Below are 20,424 nucleotides of genomic sequence, written 5' to 3'. Positions count from 1 at the left end.
CGTCATGGATCGAGAGGAGAGAGAGAGACGATCGACGGAGGTAAAATGGAGGAAGCGGAGTGGGAACGCTAAGTACAGAATCTGCAATTATTCAATCGGCTCCCCAAGAGAGGCTCGTGCAAACGTCCGGGTCGCATACGGTTTCGCGACTCAGGATCCTATCGACGAGAAGACGTAGTGTCGCGCGCGCGCGAGAACCACCGTCCTGTGTCGTTTTACTCTCGCGCGAATCGATCCGGTCAAAGTGCATCATCTTCGAGCGTCGAAACGATTGGAACGCGAACGAAAGATCGTGGCCGCGAACATGGCCGACGGCGACGATGCAGCTCGGAAATCGTTTGACCTGATCGATTCCGCGGTGTTCGCGGGTATGCTGGGAATTTCCGCTATCGTCGGAGTCTATTACGCGTACAAATCGAGAAAAAACGCGGACGCGGTTCGCGAGTACCTGGTGGGCGGGCAAAACATGTCCATCTTCCCCATAAGCATGTCTCTGATAGCCAGGTAGGAATCGGGAATCGCGAACCGCAGTCGGAATAAATTCCGTATCGTCCGATTTTCAGTTACATATCAGGGATATCGATCCTCGGGCTGCCTGCCGAGATGTACGTGTTCGGCACGCAATTCTGGTGCGGCGTGATCTCGGACTCGTTCGTATCCCTGACGATGGCCTTTGTCTATCTGCCGGTGTTCTACGGTCTCGGGATTACTTCTTCCTACGAGGTAGTACTCGTTGCATGCTCAGCTTCGAGATCTCGAGGCATCGGCATCGTCGACCTGCGACAAGCGATAGGCAATTAGGTAAATAGAGAATCGGTACTGAACTTGCGCAAACCGGGGTTTCAGTATTTGAAGCTGAGATTCAACGACGCCGTCCGCCTAATGGGTTGCGTGATATTTCTGATCAAAATGGTGAGTAGTGGCAGCGACGCGAGCTTGCAAGCAGCGCGTACATCCAAATTCAAGGACGGATTGTCGTCGTAGCTACTGTACATCCCACTGGTGATATACGTTCCCGCGCTGGCGTTCAATCAAGTGTCGGGCATAAATTTGCACGCGGTCGCCCTGCTGGTCTGTGTAGTTTGCATATTTTATACGACCCTGGTAAGAAGGAGGCGAGTCGCGGATCCGCTAATCGAACCGCCGTTCAATCCGCGTAATGGCGGAACCGCGTGTTCCAGGGAGGCCTGAAAGCTGTCGTATGGACAGACGCTATTCAGACCATCGTGATGTTCGGAGGTGTGATCATCGTTGCGGTTTACGGTACACACCGAGTAGGCGGGTTCGATGTTGTCTGGCAGAGAAACCGCGACACGGATAGAATCGAATTTTTCAAGTAAGAAACAACGCTGGAAACTCTAAAAACGTGGGAAAAACCTACGAAAAGAAGCTAGAAACCTTCGCGGCCGCGAATTTGCCTTTCTGTTTGCGCTTCCGGTTGTCTGAACTACTCGATTCTTCCGACCCCCAGCATGGATCTGGATCCAACGACGCGGCACACCTTCTGGTCCGTGGTCGTTGGCAACTACTTGAACTGGTTGGCGAGCTGTTCGGTAAACCAGGCGATGGTGCAGCGATGCTTGGCGATGCCGAACCTGAAAATGGCAAACGCGTAAGCGAAAACGTCTCTTCGGGCGGTTCGACGCTCTCGTTAATTTATTATAATTTCGCCTGACTTCCATATTCTTTAGAACGATCACGATAATGGCGATTGGCATAATAATCATCGTCTCTTTGTGTTGCTACACCGGTCTGGTCGTGTTTGCAGCATTTCACGATTGCGATCCAGTGAAAACCAAGGTAACATCGCGGTACCACCGCTCGCGTCTCCTACCGTTTTTTCTCCGTCGCCTGCTTCTTTTTACCACCTTGTTCTTCAGCTTGTTTTGCTCGCGCCATTCAACGCGATTCGTTCCAGCAAATAGGTAAATCGGATCAGCTGTTACCTTTCTACGTGATGGAATTATCCACCTCGATTCCCGGACTGCCGGGCCTGTTCGTCGCCTGCGTGTTTAGCGCAGCCCTCAGGTAAGCTCTAAGAGGCTTCTCGCTTCGGCCTATCGGCAGTCAATGATGGAGTCAGCGTCCACGTTTCGTTGCAGCACCATGTCCACTGGCTTGAACTCCATGTCCGGAGTGATATTCGAGGACATGATAAAACCGTGGCTGCGAGGGCCCATCTCGGACACGGCTGCCAGCCGAACGATGAAAGCCACGGTGATCGTGATCGGTATCGTTTGCATGGCTCTGGTGTTTCTCGTCGAGAAACTCGGTGGTCTGATTCAGGTGAAGTTTCTCGTCTTTTCCGATATCTTCCCCTCCTCCGGCCACGCCATTTCGATCCGTCAGTCTAATCAGCGATATTCTATTTCCTACGTTCTACTTGTATAAACGTATTGAATAGACTAATATTTCGAGCACGGTGCCCTCGATTGCTTTTTAACGTTTCGCAGGCCGGCAAGAGCTTGTCGAGTATCACCGCGGGACCGTTGCTCGGAATGTTCACTCTGGGCATGTTCTTTCCGAGCGCCAACTCCGCGGTAAGCAAAACCGATGGATTCTTTTCTTTTTCCGTCTGTTTCTGATTACCGGTTGGCTCGCGACAGGGCGCGATGGTCGGTGGTCTTGTGGGCTTGGCTCTGGTCGCCTGGATCTCACTCGGCACCCAAGCGGCCGTTTCCACCGGAGAGATCGTGTTTCCTGCGAAGCCTGTGTCGATCGAGGGATGCCCGGAATCGATCAAGAACCGTGTTGGCAATTTGACGACGATCGCCGATATCGTGAGCAGGTGCGTGACAATACGATCGTCCCCGAATAACCGAAGCCATCAGACACCGTTGTCTTTTCATTTCGATTTTTCCGGTTCCAGGGAACAACCGTTTCTCCTCTACAGAATGTCCTACCTTTGGTACACGTGGGTCGGATTTCTGATAGCGATTTCGATTGGTTTGCTTGTCTCGTGGATCACCGGGTCGAACCGATGCAAACCAGGGGACGAGAAATTATATACGCCGGCGGTACGTCGTTTCTTGCGGTCCAAAGTGGACGCGAGTACCCAACGGATCCGCGCTTTTGACAAGGTTTCGATGGAACTCGGAAAGGTTGAAATGGATGGCGTCGAGGAACCAGTAAGGAATCCAGCCGTCTTCCGGGACACGCGAAATCCGCCGTAGCTTGCCGATCTGCGGTCAGTCGTGGAAGATCAACAGACGCAATAATATACGTACACGTGAAATAATACAATATAATATACTATAGCATAATATAATACAATATAAATATATACATATTTATCGTAGATTCGCGCTTACGCAACGCGTACACATATGTTTGTGTTAAGTCGCGCGATGGATCCGTGAAAGTTGTTGGCATACGTTTCTTCGTTTCTCTTCCTTGCGGGATACTCATAGATTCACGTAGTCGTCGTTTTCGTGATTTCGGCGAGCCGCGGTCTGCTCTTATCGGAAACCGTATCAGCGATTACTCGCATTTAATCGTCTTCGTTGCGGTACTGCGATCGGTGGCACATCGCGACTAGAAGACAAAGGTGGGAACTGTTCGTAGCCCAGCAGTCGTCGAGGAAATTCGTCGTTGTGAACGAGACGGGACGTCACCGTCTTTGAATCCAAAACCTAAAATCTGAGAAGAACCGGGTAACGTTAAGACGCGAGAGGCGACATGCCTATCGTCCTGGGATCCTGTTGGCCCGCTTGCGCGGGAGGCACAAGTTGGGGGCCGTTCTCCAAGTTCCTTAAAAGTTGGTTCAGCCAATGTTTGGTGGACGCGTCCTCTTGTAGGCAGGTCGCGAACGTATTGTTGTCCCTCAGTTGATCCGGCAAGCACTGTCTGAGCGCCAGCAACGCCCTGCAACGAATTCGGTAATAACACATTGTAATCCGCGTATTACGCGCGAACAGTAGGTAGACGAACCTCGCGTTGTCCGACAGCCTCAAGTAACATCTGACCACGTGCTTTAACAGCCTCGCAGACGGGTCTTTGGCCAAGGACAGGACCATTTTTCCCAGAATCATCGCGACGTGGCTAAATCTGTCGTAGGTTTGGCAAATGTACGACAGACCGCTGTCATCCAGCAGAATCTTTTGCAGGATAAACGTAGCCACCGTTTTGCTGAGTTCGGAGCCGCTCTCCATAATCCGCAAACAGAGCGGGATGATTTCAGTGGTGAGCAGAAATGTGATCACTTCTTGCTCGTCGGTCTTAACTAGAGCTCCTATCACGCCCAAGCTGGTCAATCTCAGGTACTCGAACGGCCGTGTCTTGCTGATCGTGTGCAGAAACGGATACAAGAACAAAGGAATATGGGCCTGGAAAAGCAAAATGTTTGCTATAGAACAACAAAGATTCGAGAGTACAACCGAATGGGATAAGAGAAGGATTCTGCTGGCTTACCTGGAGAAAAGCTGATCTGGTCTCTGGATGACTGGCCACGCACTGCAGCAAGGCTAACGCATTGCACACGCGGTTGCTCTGGTAGGCCGTCAGCGTGGCCGGATTTATGGCAGGATAAATGCTGATAATTTCCTGAAGCAGCGAGGCCGACGTGCCAAACGAGTGCCACAGCATGGGGGCCAGGTCGGGGACGACTTCGCGCTTTTTACTTAGTTCCATCAACGCATTCTCTCTGGTCTCAGGGTTCGACAACTCGGTAATCCACGTATACACCTTTTCTCGATCCACCGATGACTGAAGCGCAGCGGGACTCTGCTGCGAACTCATTCTAACTAGACCGTCACCGTCGGTTCGTCGATCGCCTGCAAAATCTCTCTAGCCTCAGGAATCGCGTGTCTCGAATCGAATCTATGGGATCCGAATCGAGTCGAGTTGTTCTTGCTTTCGCTCTCTACCGGGTGATCGTCCCGGGAGCCAGTTCGAAAACAAATTTTGAGGTTAGCCGCGACGAACTAGGAACGTACAAATGAATCTGCAACACCCCGACTCCGAAATTCCTTCGTTTCGTAGATTTGTAAGAACGCTGGGAGCCGAGGGTTTTCGATGCCTGTATCGCACTTGCACTTTCGGACAATTATACAAAACGTTACGACAGATAACGACGTGAAACTTAAACAGAACATCCAACTTTGAATGATGCTTTGCGAATTCTGCCGTCAGGTGGCTGACGAACGACGAGAAACGCGGAACAAAATATTTCTGTTCGACCGCGCCTGCGCAAGCCGTCCAACTTTGTCGGTAACAAGATATAACGTATTTCTTTGCTATCAGGTAAATTAACTTAAATATGTATAGATTTATATTCGTATAAACCTTAATAGAAACCATTAATTACGATAAATATGCAAGATGAAAAATTGCGATAAAAATACGTATTCGAATTGACGAAGCTTCGAACACGGAAAGACCGACCGAAAGGTGCGTGCAACGTTTTATACCGTGCAGATTGTTCAAATTTATACATGATATAATTTAACTTCCTTCTTTGAATATATGTATATTCTTAAATAAAAAAATGGTTGGAAATCGTTTTTATAATTTATAGACGAGACACAGATTAGGATATTACCTTAAAAATAGAACAGTTTCTTAGTTCCGGTATTTAAAAGTATTTAAAAATGTATTTATTAAGCTATGTGCGGAGGTGGTGGAGGTATTTGCATTCCGGTAGCTAGAAGCGCGGGTGGCGGAGGAACCGGATTAAACATTGGAGGTCTAGGCGGTGGTGGTACAGGTACCATCGGTGGGCCCAATCCAGGTCTTATCAGAGGTACCGGTGGTGGAGGTACTTTGCCAATCGACGGTTTCTCATTCTTGAATGCAAATTGCAGGAAGAACTGCTTGGTATCCTTATTCCAGTGTGTCCAAAATTTTCCTTCCGCTTTTTCAACTTCTCTACTAGGGACCTGAAAGATGCGTATGACATTTAGAAACCATTTCCAACATACAAATCTCGTCGTACGTTTAATTTACCTTAAATGCTATAGTTTCATAAGGTTCTGCTGCAAACAGTAAATACTGCCATTTACGGTCTGGTGGTTCGACTTTCTGTTCATAGGCTGACATGAACCTGTGTCTTGGTATTACATTGTCCGCAACCTCTGGATAATCCACTTGGAACAATAGACTCTGTTGCCCAGTTTCCGGATCGCGTTGCTTGGTTACCCTATAACCTGGTCTACCAATTTTCACGAATTTCTTGGGTTCAACTCGAGGTTTCTCCGGTGCAAGAGTCTGCGGCGCTTCCTTGGCTTCTTTGGCAGCTCTTCTAGCTAGGTTAGCCTGATGCTTTTTACCTTGCGTATGAGCCAGATAACTACCCTCGTTGTTATGAAGAGTCAGACACAGTTTACATTCGTAAGAACCTAAGTGATTTTTCATAAAATACGGATCTTTGTTTAGATCAATAGTTTCTAACGCCAATTGTCGCAGACGTTCTCTTCTATCCCGGTTGCTTTCCGACCAGGAAGCTACACCGCCGCCTCCAGTTTTGCCTCCTGGACGATTTTGGAAATCCATTTTACTTTCTTCCTTTCAGAATTATTGTGTAATAACTTATCGTTGTTCCGATTTATTCTAGACAACAAACAACGCGATGAAAAGGTTATGTTCGAGCAGTGTGGGCAACGTCAGTTCTCGCCTCGTCGGTTCGTGGCAGCACTAGTTCTCGTTCTCGGTTATCGACCATATCTCGATCAGCGATCCATTTCGAGATTTCGAGTCGACGAGGTCGTGCGACTGTTGTGGTCTTCTTTTATGAAAGAAGCGCCGTTTCTCCCTGAATCGTTTGTCTCCGAGCGAAGAATAATACAATCGTACCGGATAAGAAGAGTCGTTCGATTTGCCACGCTCGAGCGATGTTTGTACTCGTCCGGGGAATATGGATATGGATGTGGACATGGATATGGACATACCGGGGCACGACGCGGATCGTGACACGGTTCGCGCCATGTTCGCACGACACAAGCGGGTGAAAAGGGCATCTGCCAGTCACAACATCGAACGGTCTCGATAAAACTGAATCAACGGCGACGAAGCGCATCGAGATGACCCTTTTCGGAGTCACCGGCTTCCGGCGCGTTGCGTTGCGCCAATTTTTCCCGCTTCTCGCAAAAATGATTAGTCTGAACACAAAAACTCGGCGATTTCGAATTCGAGCGACATTGATTTCTCTATGGCACGCGTCCGGGCAGCTTTTTCAGGAATTATGGTAGCGCGTGAATTATGGCCCGTCTTGCATGGACCAGTATCGTCTCGTATCGCCTCGTATCACTTCGTAGACGGGAAACGTGTACGCTTCGGTAGGAAATCCCACTTTTGACATCGAGGCAATGACGGGTCAATTATCGATCTTCCTATGGATTTTTTCGTCTGCGCGAGATACCGATACTCTCCTCGGAAACGCGGTCGATGTTTCCGCAACGTCACGTTGTCGCATCGACGCGTAAAACTCGTGGAAAAATTGTGAACGCGACGAGATCGTAACTGGCAGAAGCTCGAGGGAAAGAGGCGGATCGAATCGAACGATAGAGGAATGTCTCCGTCGAGCGGAGGAAGAAGTCGAGGAGCAGGAGCGGCGCGATCCGCGGATCGCAGCGTCGTCCGAGCACCAGTCACCGGTCGTCGAGAGGATTTCAAGAGCGTGTCCCAACTTTGGTGGCAAACTGGGGTCATCATCGCGGAAAAGGTTATCAACGATTCGAGGAAAGGTGGGGAGATTTTTGTGCGCCGTCAACGTATTCTTTGGCGGCGAACAGACCGTCGGAAGAGCGAGCAAACAAGCGCCTCGGCTGTAATCGAGAACCGCGCGTTCGCGGGTCCGTTCGTTCTACCGTTTGACCATTCGTTTTAGTAAAACCGCGACGAAGAGATCGTGAATCGTTGATACCATGGAGACGAGGTGCTGGGCGAGAGCGATCCGGAAAGGCTTCGACGGATCGAGGAGCAGGCGGGTCCTGTGGCTTTACGGCTTGGCCGCGTTCATCAGCATAACGATGTTTGTGGCGTTTTGGTTCACGAATGCGTTCCAAAATGCGGTCCTGTCCAACTTGGAGCTACGAAACGGCACGTCGGCGTATCTGCTGTGGCAGCAGCCGCCGGTCGGTCTGCTGTTGAGCGTCTACGTGTTCAACTACACCAATCTGAAGGAGTTTGAGAGCGGGAACGCGACCAAGCTGCGGGTGCAAGAGGTCGGACCTTTCGTCTACCGGGAGTCTTTGAGCAGAGTGAACCCGCAGATACACGAGAATGGGACGATTACCTACCAAGAGAGAAGAACCTTCGAGTGGGTGTCCGGCGAGTCGGACGATCAAACGGTGATCGTTCCGAACGTCTTACTCGTGTCCATGTTGGCCTTCTCTCGAAACTTACCCTACCTGATGCAGCTATTCTTGACCATGCTGCTTTCCGGCCTACGCTCCAAGCTGTTCCTCAAGTTGCCGGTCGGCGAATTCCTTTGGGGCTACGAAGACGAACTCTTTAGCACGATCAAGCCTTACTCGTCGCTAAAAGTCAACCTTCCATTCGAAAAATTTGGACTTCTCGCATTTGTACGTATTATCACTGCGACTGCGACTACGGTTACGATTAAAGCTGATCCGACCAATTTCTCTCTCTCTCTCTCTTTTTCTCTCCCGCTCGCTCGTTGCAACGATCGCTCGAAACACCGCAAAACGTTCTACCGATCGCGATGCATGGATCGACACTGTCGCGTGACTGCAAGGTCTCGGAGGTCGCGGAGAGATCAGGGGCCAAGAAAGCGACGCGCAGCAAAAAGATCTGGAAATCGCATTGGTAATCTTAATCGTTTGGAAATTTCAGAGAAACGGCGTAAACGAAGATCGCATCACGATGCGCACGGGAGTCGACGATCTCGAACACATCGGACTGATCGAGCGAGTGAACGGGGTGCAGGATCGCAAGGTCTGGGAAGACGAGCAATGCGATCGTGTGTTCGGCACCGACGGCAGCATGTTCCCGCCGCACTGGATCGAACAGCCGTACAACACCACGCTGCAGGTGTACGCGAAAGACGTTTGCCGGCGTATACCGTTCGAATTCGATCGGCGCGACAACGCCCAAGGCATTCCTACTTATAGGTAAGCGAAATCGTCTTCCTTCCCTTACGTAGCGTCGCGACATTGTTTCGTTACCGCTGTCGTTACTAGGTTCAAACTGCCGAGCAACGTCTTCACGACAACGTCCGACGAGAACACCTGCTTTTGTCAAAAGGATCCCGACAATCGCGACTCGAGGAGATGCCCCCCGGCCGGGACCTTCAACGTTTCCACCTGCAGAGCCGGCACTCCGCTGCTGGTTTCGTTTCCTCACTTTTACGCGGCGGACGAGTCTCTGTTCGAAGAGATCGACGGTTTGTCGCCGAAGCGAGAACATCGCGAGAGCTACATCGATCTTCACCAGGTGAGCGAGTCAACTTTTCTCTACGCGCCGACGCGATCTTCATCGATTCCGAAACAATTTCAGCGATTGGGCATCACGTTGGCCACCAGGATGAAGCTTCAGCTGAACATGGAGGTGCGCAAGGCTGTTGGATTGCCGTTCGCGGATCGTTTGAAAGACGGAACGATCTTGCCGGTGATCTGGACGGACACCAAGGTCGAGGAGTTTCCCGAATCTGTGAAGCAGCTGCTTTATCGGAGCCACTATCTCGTCAACGCGATCGAAGCTGGATTTCAATGGTGTAGTCTGGTCGGCGTTGTGCTCTTCTTCGGTGGTCTGGTCGCCGCGTTTAAGAAAGTCGAGCCTGTTCAAGACATCAAACTCGAGTCGACGAGAGACCAAAGAAAAATACGGCAAGACGTCGTTGCGACAACGTGAATCGTTTCGATCCACCTTCCGTCTTTTGTCGTAGTCGTTCCCGATACCAACGCCAAGCCGAACCAACGCGATCGGAGAGCCTTCGAAAGAGACTCGACCGCGTAATTTCTCGTTACGGTAACGAGAGTCCTGGTTCGTGAATTGGTTGGATGGATGAGTCGAGCGACCGACCAACCGACCGACCGAGGTCCCAGACGTTTCCATGCTCCATCGATCGCGTCGCTTTCGTGTCGCTTATCGAGGAAGGATCTCGATATCTTCGTTGTTTACGTTCACGATCGATTCGGTCGCACGCGAACACAAAACGAGAACGCGAACGCGAACATCAAAGCGGTCCACTTCCTTCGAAACAGATAACCGAGGTCGCATCGGACGACGTATACCAAGACACGAGATAAGTGCTGTATTATTTTTTCTGGAAGTTATCGCGAACGCGTACAACGGCAACAAGTACTCGCGTGATGGAGCAGGATATCTGCGAACGCGGTGGTCGATTAGTTTCAGGCGCTCGGACGCGGCACGAGACACGAAGATTCGAGAGACTTTGGTAGCCAGTGGAATTGACTCGCGAAGTAAGCATCGTGTACCTGTCTTATAAAACATTTATTCGTCTCCATCGAATCGCTCGACGATCGAATTGACACGAATCCGACCGATTTTAAAACCATTTCGCAGTTTTATTACCTGCTCGCGCGCTCCAACGTGGTACAAAACTATTTTTTCACCTAAGAATAAGAACCTAACCGAAATCCATCCAGAGTAACGATGTTTAGAACGAGAGGCGCGTATACTCGAACCAGTAATGAATAACAATAGGAGGAGCTCGATAGTTGCAAAGTACGCGCTGTTCGAGTATGTACAAACTGACAAAGAATACGTATTTACTATTCGCTATTTACTATCTACGCGTGCACGCACGCGTTCATTGGACGGAATGATTTCCTTGGCAGCTTCCGTCGATGAGCCCCGTCGATTCAAATCGACGATCTGGAATCCTGTTCCAGATTCGACAGTTTTTCACGGTTCTTTCGCCAACCTTCCGAGATTCTCCCCACCCTTATTTCTCCCCCTCTCTCTCTCTCTCTCTCTCTCTCTCTCTCCCTAGTTTAATTGCTTCCTCAATTGGTATCTTCCGTAGCTGCATATACACATTTCTAGAATAATACAAGTTGCAATCAACGAAGGCTTTCTCGCTGCTTTTCGCTTTTCGACCAAATGGTTGAAAAAAACGGATACGAGGAAGGAGTCGTAGACTCTACCCGTATAAACTAGGTGTGTCGAGAACACGGCACAGTTCTTGAAAACGGTGAGTCGTGTACAATGTACCGTTAAGCGACGCAGCCTAGCACTCTCTTCCTTTCTCCGATCGAACGTTTGTTCGTTTGTTCGTTTATTCGTTTAATCCCAACGCACCGACACCGATACCGTCACCGTCACCGTCACCGATCCCGACCCCGATCCCGATCCCGACACCGACTCGAATTCGAGCTATGCATTTGGACGTAAACGCGACCCAAGTTTATCGTCTCTTCTTCTCTCGTAGATCCGTTTCTCATTCTACTTTTACCGTTTTTATTTGTTCGACCGTATCAAGCACTCGCGTCGCGTGTCTCGAATCGATAGAGAGAAAGAGAGAGAGAGAGAGAGCAATATAGAAACGAGCGAGCACGGAAATTGAGCGTCTGGCCGTGTCGTCGGGTTTCGAGAAGGATCGGCGGATTATCCGGTGTCGGGGCGGGGGGAAGTCGAGGAACCGAGTTCGAACCGAGTCGACAGAGTCTAGCGAGTCGATCTACTTGGAACCGGCGGAATTCTGGAAAGCCGGATTCAGCTGACCGGTTTTACCGGCGCTGGCGTTCGATGGTAACGGATTGCTCAGATGAAGTTTCTCTTGACGTTTCGCGGCACGCGCCAGGCACACGAGCGCGCCGATTAGAACGACGGCGCCGATCGCCGCGAGCGCCCCGGAGACGGCCGATCGAGCGATCGGCGGCGCGTCCACCGCCATCTTCATCAGGTTCCGCATCTCCGGCGGGAGCTCGTCGATTCCCTGTAAACACAGAAATCACCGTAAATATCGACGGGTTCCGATGAATGTCCGCGAATCGGTCGAATTCGAAACGATACTGACGTCCTCGAACCACATGATGGGGAAGACGATGTCGGGGAACGTGGCGACCTGCTTGATGTCCCGCACCTGGCTCACCGCAAGATTGATCTGAACCCTCGCCTTCGCCCTCAGCGAAGTGCCCATCATCGGCTGCACGTCGATGAAGAACTGATGGTTCTCGTCGACCGGCGGCGATATCCCGTTGACGGCCTCGCGCAGCGCGGGATCGGCTGGAAATGGTCGGCCGTGGAACTAACGCGAACGGTGCGAGGGGGAGGTCTGCGTGGAGGGACCTTACCGAGATAAAAGTGCGGGAAGCTGAGCAGAATCGGCGACTCGTATTGGCAAAGGGACGCGTTGAAGGTGCCCTCGGGCGCGCACGGCGGCCCCGCCGGACAGAAGCATCGCTGCGACTCCACTCTGCCGGGGGAGGCGAACGCGTCCTGGGACGGGACGAATCTGTAGCCGGGGATTCCGCCGGCGGTGGTGACCTCCTCCTGAAACGGAACGATTCGTTCGAACTCGAATTCGGATGGCACGAAGCCGGACTCTGCTCGCTCGTCTCACCTTGTAGACCAGAGGCAGGGCTCGGCACAGATCCTTGTCGAAAACCTTGAGGACCGACTCCTTGGTGATGCGCGGAGGGAAGATGCTGCCGTCGCTGCCGGCGACGCTATCGCACTCGGGCGTGGTCCAGTGACCCAGGCTGCTCTTTCCGTTCCACTTGTCGAGTACCCCGTACTTGGTGATGTCCCCTTGCCCGGTGAAGATGGTGAACCAATCGGGCATCGTCGCGTTCTTGCCGTACATCAGACCGAACTGGTCGTAAGGCAATTTCTGCTCCTTCGGCACGACATCCTTGGCCAACTTGAGCAACGGGTCATCGTATCCCCAGAGCAGCTGCCCGATCGACACCTCGACGAACGGCTTTATCCGCAGGATGTCCATGATCGAGGCCATCGCCAGTCGCAGGAAACGGGCCGCGTGCTTCGACTGACTGGTCGCCGAGAGCATCGGCACGTTCGGCACCACCACCAAGTCCTCCTCGGAGCCCACCGATTTTTCCTGAAACGATCCAACGGCGTCGTATCCTTTTCATGTTTCCGATTCGACGACGCGAGCGCGTCGCTTCGCTCTTTCGAAAACGCGAGAACGCCTCGACTGTCATCGATGCGAACGGCCGATATTATTCGCGCGAGTCCGCATTGTTCTTTCGAACAATACCGACAATCCTGAGAACCGAGGTGTCGTGCGTGTTCTCGGAGAAACGTGCCGCGTTGGCCAAACGTTACCAGCACGGCGGCTTTTGCTTTTGCTTTTAATTCACGGAAGCGCGTTGCTCCGCTATTACGATCTTACTCAACCAGACTATCGTTACCTAGCACCGTTGCGTCATACCTCGCGACCCGACTTACTCTCGAGAACTTTTACAAGAAACCACTGCCGCCACACCACCGCCACCATCTCCGCCGGCACCTTTTCCGTTCTCTTTCCCCTTTTCTCGGTCCTCTTTCTCCCCGATTCCCGTTTCTCGCGATTTTCCCGCGTTTCCTGTTCGCCGCGGCCAGCGAGACGCGCGATTGTAATAATTCAATGCTTACCGGCGAAAAGACGAATCGCTTCTTCACTTTGTACGACACCGTGTCGTTGTCGTTGAATTTCACCTGGACCTTCTCCCATTGTTGGAGGTACACGTAGGGGCCGAGCTCCATCAGCGTCGGTTTCTGGCCGTCGTTCAAAAACTCATCCGCGTTTGTCATGTTGTAGATGTATACGCTCAGCTGAGGGGTCACCGGCGGCTCTTTCCACCATTTGAACGTGCGGCCGCCCTCGCGCAAGGCTATCTCCCTGTTGAGCAGAACGTCGACCAGTTTCGGAAACACCGCCGCCAGGATCGCCGCCGCTATGATCAGCAGAGCTCCAACGGCTACCGCAGCCCCTGCAATCGTATCAAACGGAAATTGATCGGTCTCGTCGCATCGCCAAGAAACTCAAGAAAAGAAAGTGGTCGTCCCGCAGCCGGAGACGGCCGCGATGCTCCGCAACGCCCACGCTCGCGCTCGCTTCCAAGATCGGCTTTGCTTTCTATCCCGTCGTGCGAGTCGAGCGAGTCGCGCTCGTCCGTGTCAGCCGTCGGGTCGCGTCAAAGGGAACTCGCAGTTTTCGATTACACGATTCCGAAGCGTTCGAAATCGGTTTCTCGACCGATGCTTTCCTTACCGGCCATTCGGACAGCGAGCGTTCGTGGTTTCGATCGGTCTTTCGAGACGAAGAGCATTCGCGGGACGCGTCACGCGACGTCCGTGGTTTACGAAACGCGTCGCTTTCGAGGTTCTCGAGACCTCGAAAAACGATCGCGAGCCGTCGTCGATACCTCGAAGTTTTGCTCGGCCAACCAACCGTACGATGTCGCGAGCACGGCCGAGAGCGCCGATTGCGCGGCGTTCGCAGTGCTCGCGGCTCGCGGTGCGTCCCGCGATCGCGGACACAACGACGATCGACCAGTTAAATTTTTAGTCACGTAGACGAAAAGGCACGTACGCGACAACGCGCGAGCCGGCCTTCGCAACGGGCGGGGGTCCTACTTTTTCCCGCTTGGTCGCGTCGCCTTGGTCCTCCCGTCGCGGCTTCCGTATTTTCCGATTCTCTTGAAAAACCGCGACTCATAGGCTTCGTCGAACGATTCTATCTAGTCGAGCGACGCGTCGCATCACGTCGCGCCGAGACGCGATCAGGAATCCGCATCGAATCGATCGAGCGGTTCTATTCAAAGAATTTTCCCCGGTTTATCGAGAGTAAGGATCGCGCGACTACGAGCGCGTGCCGACGCCGTCGGAAACGCGACGTCGATGTCGACGACGATGGCGACGGCGATCCAGAATGCGCGACACGACTTGTCCGCTCGCGGACGTCACGCGTCCGACCTTACAAAATCCTTCGAGCCGGTGTCGCGACCTCGAGGCCGGTACTTTCCATCGAACGCGACGCGTGCACGAACTAACCGAGCGACTTTGTTTTTTGGCCGTAAACTCAAAGTCCCGGCTCGCGTTCCCATGATGGCATGGCGTGGCGTGGCGTGGCGTGGCATCGCGCGGCGATATCGGCGTTGCGTCCAGCAGCGATTCGCGCGACAGAAATTCATCGAAGCGACCGCGACTAGAATTACGAAACGGATACCTCGGATCGATCGTGTCGATCGTTGCGATTGTTTCGAAGGTGTCGAAAGGAATGCGAGGCGACGCGGCACGCGCGGAGCGGCGTCGGTCGGCCGCGGAAATTCCTGGATCGTTTGCAGAGCCCGCATATTTGCGAATTCGCTGTAACGTTTAATTTCGGCGGGTCGCGGCGCTCGATTGACCTGGTTTGTAATCGGTGGACGAGCAAACGGACCTTTGAGCGTCCCTAATGCATTTTTACGGTTTTTTTCCGCGTGCTCGCACGCATCGCCACGCGCTTCGCTTTTCGCGTTTCGCGTCGCCACGCACGGCCACGCACCGCCACGCCTCGTACGGGAACGTTGTATCCTCGGTGATCCAATAAAACGACCGGACCCTCGGTTTTATGCGCGCTATATTTTCATTGACTCGCGCGCTCTCTCGAACGCTCGAAAGCTCGAACGCGGTGAACGTAAAATCGTCCGTCTCCCGATCCAAATGAAATTTCTAAACGATTGTTGCGCGTACGCGAAAATTCCCACGGCTCGTCGCGGCGATGGGAAGAGACGAGAGGCGAGAGAGCTGAAGGACGGGACGCGCGAGCGGCACCGCGGGCCTCTTTTTCGAGGGAACGAAACGAGCGTATGGCCTACGAAAGAGGGTCCCCGACCGAAGGTCCGAAAGACGCAACGACGCGTGCTCTTTGTCCTTGACTAAACAGTCGATGGCCAGAGCTTCGCGTCGAAACGGACGGACGGGGCCATCCGACAGACTTGTCGTTGCCGTCGCGTCGCTACCTCGGTAGAGGGAAATTGTTTGGTAAGAGGCGGCTCGCGACTCGAGGCGATGCGATGCGAGGCGTTGGCAAAATCGCGAGAAGACGAAAGAAACTCTTGATAGTTTTACGCAGAATACCAGAGCGAGGCTCGCTTTCGACTTCTCAGAGGCACGGTATCTCGACGCGGTGACTCCTACGCCGCCGTTTTTTTTCTTTCTTAACGGTTAATCGTTTCGACCGCGGAAACGAGGGAACGAGGAAACCATCTCGGGTTGTCCGTGCACACCGGTCGGTTTAACCGTCGGTTTTTACCGAAATCGCTCTTACTTTCTTAGAACCGCGATTCGATCGGAGCCCGGTATTTACAGCGAATTACCGATGGCTGCTCCGCGTACGGAAGAATCTACGCGTACGCACCAAGCAGGTGAAAGCGCAACACCACCGAGCGAACCGTTCGGCGAAAGATCGTGTCGGCCGTTCCGTCTCGTTGCCGCCTTCTACTCGTACGCGTGCACGCGTCTAGACGAGCGGGGACTCGCGGGCTATTCGGAGGATATTTTGTACTCGAACGCGACTGATCCGCCTAGGGAACGATGCCTCGCGACGAGCGACGGCGGGTAAAGATAAACCGGAAACCGGAAGCGACCGTGGAAACGGGAGTAGTCGTTTCCTCGGCCGTTTAGCCCGCAAGGTGCGGCGCGCCGCGCAACACCCGTTGCTGTTTGCTAAGCGACGAGGTTCGGGTAGCTCCTGTACGCCGCCGCCGATATCGAGTCGAAAGGAATGCGATCGAACGTTCGCCGGTTCGGACGAGAGATCGCTACATAACATACGCGCGTGCAACGAGAACGACGCAACTGGTTCGAAGCGGGACCCGCGACGCGTGTCCCAGCAACGAGACACGGCAGCTCGCGCGTTGCATCACGCGAACAGCCGATTCTGACATCTCGTCGCGTCCCCGTTTCCCTTTTCGCGTCTACTTTTCCCGAGGCTGCTCGGCGAGGTTCGATAAGAGTCCGTCGGGTATCGTCGACGCGATCCGCGGCGAGAACGAAGCGACGGCGTTGTTGCGCGAGCCGCGATCCTAAAAGCCGAACCTACGTCTACCTACCTACGCGTACTTGTCGGCAATTACTCGCTATTATATAAGGCTACGCTTCCTGCTCTTACTCGGAAGGTTTCGCGCCTAGCAAACGAGCCAACACCACGGTCGGAACGTCGACGCGGGCAAACCAGATCGAACCGAGTCACGAGCTGACCGTCCAGTAATTTCGCCTCTAGTTTTTCAATTTGTTAAAAGCCTCGCCGGTCTCTCATCTTCCATGCTCCGCGTTCCAGGAGGACCGAGTCTAGGGTACCCTGTTAAGTTTATCGCTGTCGAGGTTTCCAATGAAACCGGACTCGGCTCGATCGTCCCGATCCTACGCATCTAGCATTGGAATCGGAGAGCAGTGTTACGTTGCAATCTCCCTGCTCTGGGAGTTCCTGTTCCTACCTGTTCGAAGCGAGACGGCGACGAAAAGTTGCATAACGAACCGATCAACGGCAGAAAAAAACCTCAATAATAGACCCGGAATAGCAAGTATCTTCCCGCTTGATCGTTCCTAGTAATGGTATCAAAGTTCGCCTTCTGACGCACGAGTAATACCCTCCGGCAATACCATTACGAACGAACATCCAACATTGACTCGTTCGAGCACCATAATAGCCTCGCGACGTTTAGTCGCGACACGCAAAACTACTTTTTGCATTTGATCGCCGATCTTTTTCTTCGTCCTCGACTGCGCTGGGTACGCGGGTCGATCCGATCGCCTCGCAATCTCAACTTGCCGCCCGCGATCCTCGCAGCTTCTAACGATACCCACGATACGATACGGTACGATACGATAAGCAGCGAACGATGCCGTTTCCATTCGAGTTTCCCGCTCGCGTTCTCGTTAACGATCGCGTCCGCGCTCGCGAACTCGAAGTGAAAGTAAGAAAGAGCCCGGTTTACGACGACTGCTCGCGATTTTGTCGCGCGGGGATAAGAGCTCTTCGGTTGCTCGCGTCGTAACCGAAGATACCGAGAGGATACCACGTCGATGTCGGGCAATTTCGAGCGGTGCGGCTACGGTCCGGCCACCGGTGCGGTACCACAAAGGTGCGTCACGGCCGCACGTTGCGTTTCGACGCGACTCGAGATGAAACCAAACGACGCGACGCGACGCGATGACTCATTGAGCAGGCATACGAAATGACACGTTCATCGAATCGAATTAAGAGCGCATAGAGCGTGACGGTTGTGGCGCCGGTAACCGCGTTAACGATCTCGTTAACTAGCCTTCCCTCGAAGGATACGGCGTAGCACGATCGCTCCTCGCAGCTCGTTGCTCGGCGACGAGACCGGGCGAACGCGAGGAGAGAACGCACCGGAGAGACCAGATCCGTAACATCTAACACCGTAACACCGTTGCGATCGCCTCCGTTTCACCGTGCCACCGTTTCGTCGTTTACTTACACCATCGCCTGAGAAATCCTCCTTGCAATTTCGCGCAAATCCCACGGTGTACCCTCATCTTGATTGGTCACCGCGTACACGCGTCGACGAACTCTCGGCTCTCCCTCGTCTCTCTCGTTTCTCCTTTCTCCTTCCTTACGGTCGCGTGCGTCTTCTTCTTGCGTTTAAACGACCTCGCGCTTCTTCTACTCCCTCTTTCCTTCTCTCTTCGTTCTCCTTGACCTCCCTTCCTCCTTCTTTATCGCTCTCCTCTCGGCTAGCTCCTTCGTCGACCGAGCCTCGCGCTCTGTCTTCCGATTTATTCGGTTTATTTGGCCCCGTTCGCTCGGTTCGCTCGATTCCACGAGCTTTTTCCTACGGCCGGTTTCAGAGTTCCTTTGATTTCGAACGGTTTCGAGAACTCTACGAACACGCGACGACGTTTAGAATTTTAATACGTCCTGCCACTTCTTCTTCTCGTCGATCAGACCTTGATCATCGTCCTGCTTCTCCCCCTTCTCCTTTTCCTCCTCCTTCTCGTTGCCCTCGTCACCGTCACCGTCACAGTCACCGTTACCGTCGCCGTCGCTGTCGCTGTCGCCGTCACCACCGTTTACGTTGGTCTCGACTGTCTCGGAAATGGTTGTCGTCGATGCCCCCCAATAAAACGAGTCTTCTACGGAGTCTTCGAAGACGTCCTTTACTCCGCGCGAGAACGGACCGCGAAGCAAAACAAGGCAAATCGAAGCGACGCAACGCAACGCGACGCAATGCAAAGCAACGCAACGAAACACGGCGCGCGGTGGTTCGCGGCGATTCGCGGCACGAGGATCGGTGAGAAGGAGAAAGTCTATTCTCCTTTCGAAGCGTCAAGTGTGCCACCGGCGCGGCGATTCGACGGGAACGCAACAACGACACCGAGCGCGCGCAATCTGCTCACCGGAGAAACGAGCAACGGGCATCGAGCTAGCTATCTGCCAATTTGCAAATTATCTGCTTCACACGCATCGGCTTTCTCCGCGCACAAGTCGATCGGAATTCGCGTTAATCGAAATCAACTTCCAAAAATCCGATCCCTAGAAGGGCCCTGGCACGCTCGCGCTGGTTAATTTCTCGTTCCGTTGAAACTCTTGCAAAATTTAAACGTTCGTGCCGTGAAGCAACGGGACGGAAAAACGCTCGACCGAATTACCAACTAACACGGATAACGGCTGCATTCGTGTTTACTGCCGTTCACAGCGAAACGGTCGAACACTGGCGACTCGGTGGAATTTGAAAGTGCCACTGCATACGATACGAGAGCAGAAAAGTCTCAAGATCGAAAGGAAACGATGCGGTGCGATGCGATACGAAACGAAGCGATCCCTACGAGGTCGCCCGAAAGACTACGCGCGGATGTCTATACGAACGCTGCCCTCTTCCCGCACGACTGCATCGTGAACGGCAAGCATGCGGTTCAGGTGAACGATTTATTATTACCCCCACCGGTTCTTTCGCTCTCCGATTCTACCGATTCTTCTCTTCCTTCTGTTCTCTTCGCCGTGGTCTCCTTCCACGTTGCGTTCTCCCACCACCTCAACTTCAACCACCACCTTATCGTACAACACTCTTTCTCTCTCCCTCTCTCTCTTTAACAACCAGTTTTCCTCTTTCTCTGACAGCTCATTTTTCTTTTTCCAACCAGGAGGCGAACCGCCATCCTTCTCTGCCTTCTCCGTCACCACGTCACCACTATCGTCCCCATCTTCCATTTCTTTTTCATCTCAGTCTCGCACCATCCTCCTGCTATCTATTCGACTCTTACCGACAAACTACTCTCTGCCCGTCTTCTTTATCGTTCTGTTTCTTTACCATCGGTGCTCGTACAAACGTCCATGCCAATTTCTATAACGCTATAATGCAAGATTCAGGCAATCTCACCTGCCCCGGGTCATTACTACCCGTCATTACTAACGGCGTTTACGCCGATTACAACTGCAATAACATTCCCTTCTGATTTAGGAACGCGCTGCGTTCTATCTCCCTTTTCGTCGACATTGTAGTGGCCTACTTATGTAGGGCGGAAAAGTTTCTCCATAAAAGATCGTTCCTTAAA

General features: G+C 52.8%; 5 protein-coding genes across 7 annotated transcripts; 2 read left to right on the top strand and 3 right to left on the bottom strand.

Annotated features, from left to right (window-relative positions):
- Positions 1 to 152: 152 nt before the first annotated feature.
- LOC144476841 (sodium-coupled monocarboxylate transporter 2) lies at positions 153 to 3,175 on the top strand. 3 transcript variants are annotated; one of them, XM_078194128.1, is made up of 12 exons: positions 153 to 504; positions 564 to 723; positions 847 to 912; positions 985 to 1,071; positions 1,182 to 1,336; positions 1,472 to 1,612; positions 1,692 to 1,800; positions 1,919 to 2,028; positions 2,103 to 2,286; positions 2,454 to 2,540; positions 2,607 to 2,788; positions 2,870 to 3,175. In XM_078194128.1, the coding sequence occupies exons 1-12, from the start codon at positions 305 to 307 to the stop codon at positions 3,171 to 3,173; spliced, it is 1,785 nt and encodes a 594-aa protein (XP_078050254.1). In that variant the 5' UTR covers positions 153 to 304; the 3' UTR covers positions 3,174 to 3,175. The 3 variants fall into 3 exon arrangements, with proteins under 3 accessions (XP_078050254.1, XP_078050253.1, XP_078050256.1); XM_078194127.1 differs by having other exon boundaries at positions 985 to 1,104; XM_078194130.1 differs by lacking the exon at positions 985 to 1,071.
- A 49-nt stretch (positions 3,176 to 3,224) lies between these two features.
- Rcd-1 (Required for cell differentiation 1) lies at positions 3,225 to 5,111 on the bottom strand. Its single transcript, XM_078194135.1, has 3 exons — positions 4,411 to 5,111; positions 3,931 to 4,325; positions 3,225 to 3,864 (listed from the first exon to the last, which is right to left on the bottom strand). The coding sequence occupies exons 1-3, from the start codon at positions 4,735 to 4,737 to the stop codon at positions 3,660 to 3,662; spliced, it is 927 nt and encodes a 308-aa protein (XP_078050261.1). The 5' UTR covers positions 4,738 to 5,111; the 3' UTR covers positions 3,225 to 3,659.
- A 375-nt stretch (positions 5,112 to 5,486) lies between these two features.
- LOC144476846 (splicing factor 3A subunit 2-like) lies at positions 5,487 to 7,314 on the bottom strand. The gene is made up of 2 exons (XM_078194136.1): positions 5,944 to 7,314; positions 5,487 to 5,876 (listed from the first exon to the last, which is right to left on the bottom strand). Exons 1-2 carry the CDS (start codon positions 6,487 to 6,489, stop codon positions 5,598 to 5,600), a joined length of 825 nt encoding a protein of 274 aa, XP_078050262.1. The 5' UTR covers positions 6,490 to 7,314; the 3' UTR covers positions 5,487 to 5,597.
- Positions 7,315 to 7,512: 198 nt separating this feature from the next.
- On the top strand, positions 7,513 to 10,474 carry LOC144476843 (scavenger receptor class B member 1). The gene is made up of 4 exons (XM_078194132.1): positions 7,513 to 8,519; positions 8,791 to 9,068; positions 9,138 to 9,390; positions 9,454 to 10,474. Exons 1-4 carry the CDS (start codon positions 7,860 to 7,862, stop codon positions 9,805 to 9,807), a joined length of 1,545 nt encoding a protein of 514 aa, XP_078050258.1. The 5' UTR covers positions 7,513 to 7,859; the 3' UTR covers positions 9,808 to 10,474.
- On the bottom strand, positions 10,392 to 19,780 carry Emp (epithelial membrane protein). Its single transcript, XM_078194131.1, has 6 exons — positions 18,351 to 19,780; positions 13,519 to 13,856; positions 12,485 to 12,982; positions 12,216 to 12,414; positions 11,939 to 12,147; positions 10,392 to 11,857 (listed from the first exon to the last, which is right to left on the bottom strand). Exons 1-6 carry the CDS (start codon positions 18,406 to 18,408, stop codon positions 11,600 to 11,602), a joined length of 1,560 nt encoding a protein of 519 aa, XP_078050257.1. The 5' UTR covers positions 18,409 to 19,780; the 3' UTR covers positions 10,392 to 11,599.
- Positions 19,781 to 20,424: the final 644 nt, after the last annotated feature.

This window comes from Augochlora pura, chromosome 11 (genome assembly GCF_028453695.1).
Source record: "Augochlora pura isolate Apur16 chromosome 11, APUR_v2.2.1, whole genome shotgun sequence".
Taxonomy (NCBI): Eukaryota; Metazoa; Arthropoda; class Insecta; order Hymenoptera; family Halictidae; genus Augochlora; species Augochlora pura.
Note: the sequence above shows the minus strand (reverse complement) of the source record. Positions and strands in the feature narration are given on the sequence as shown.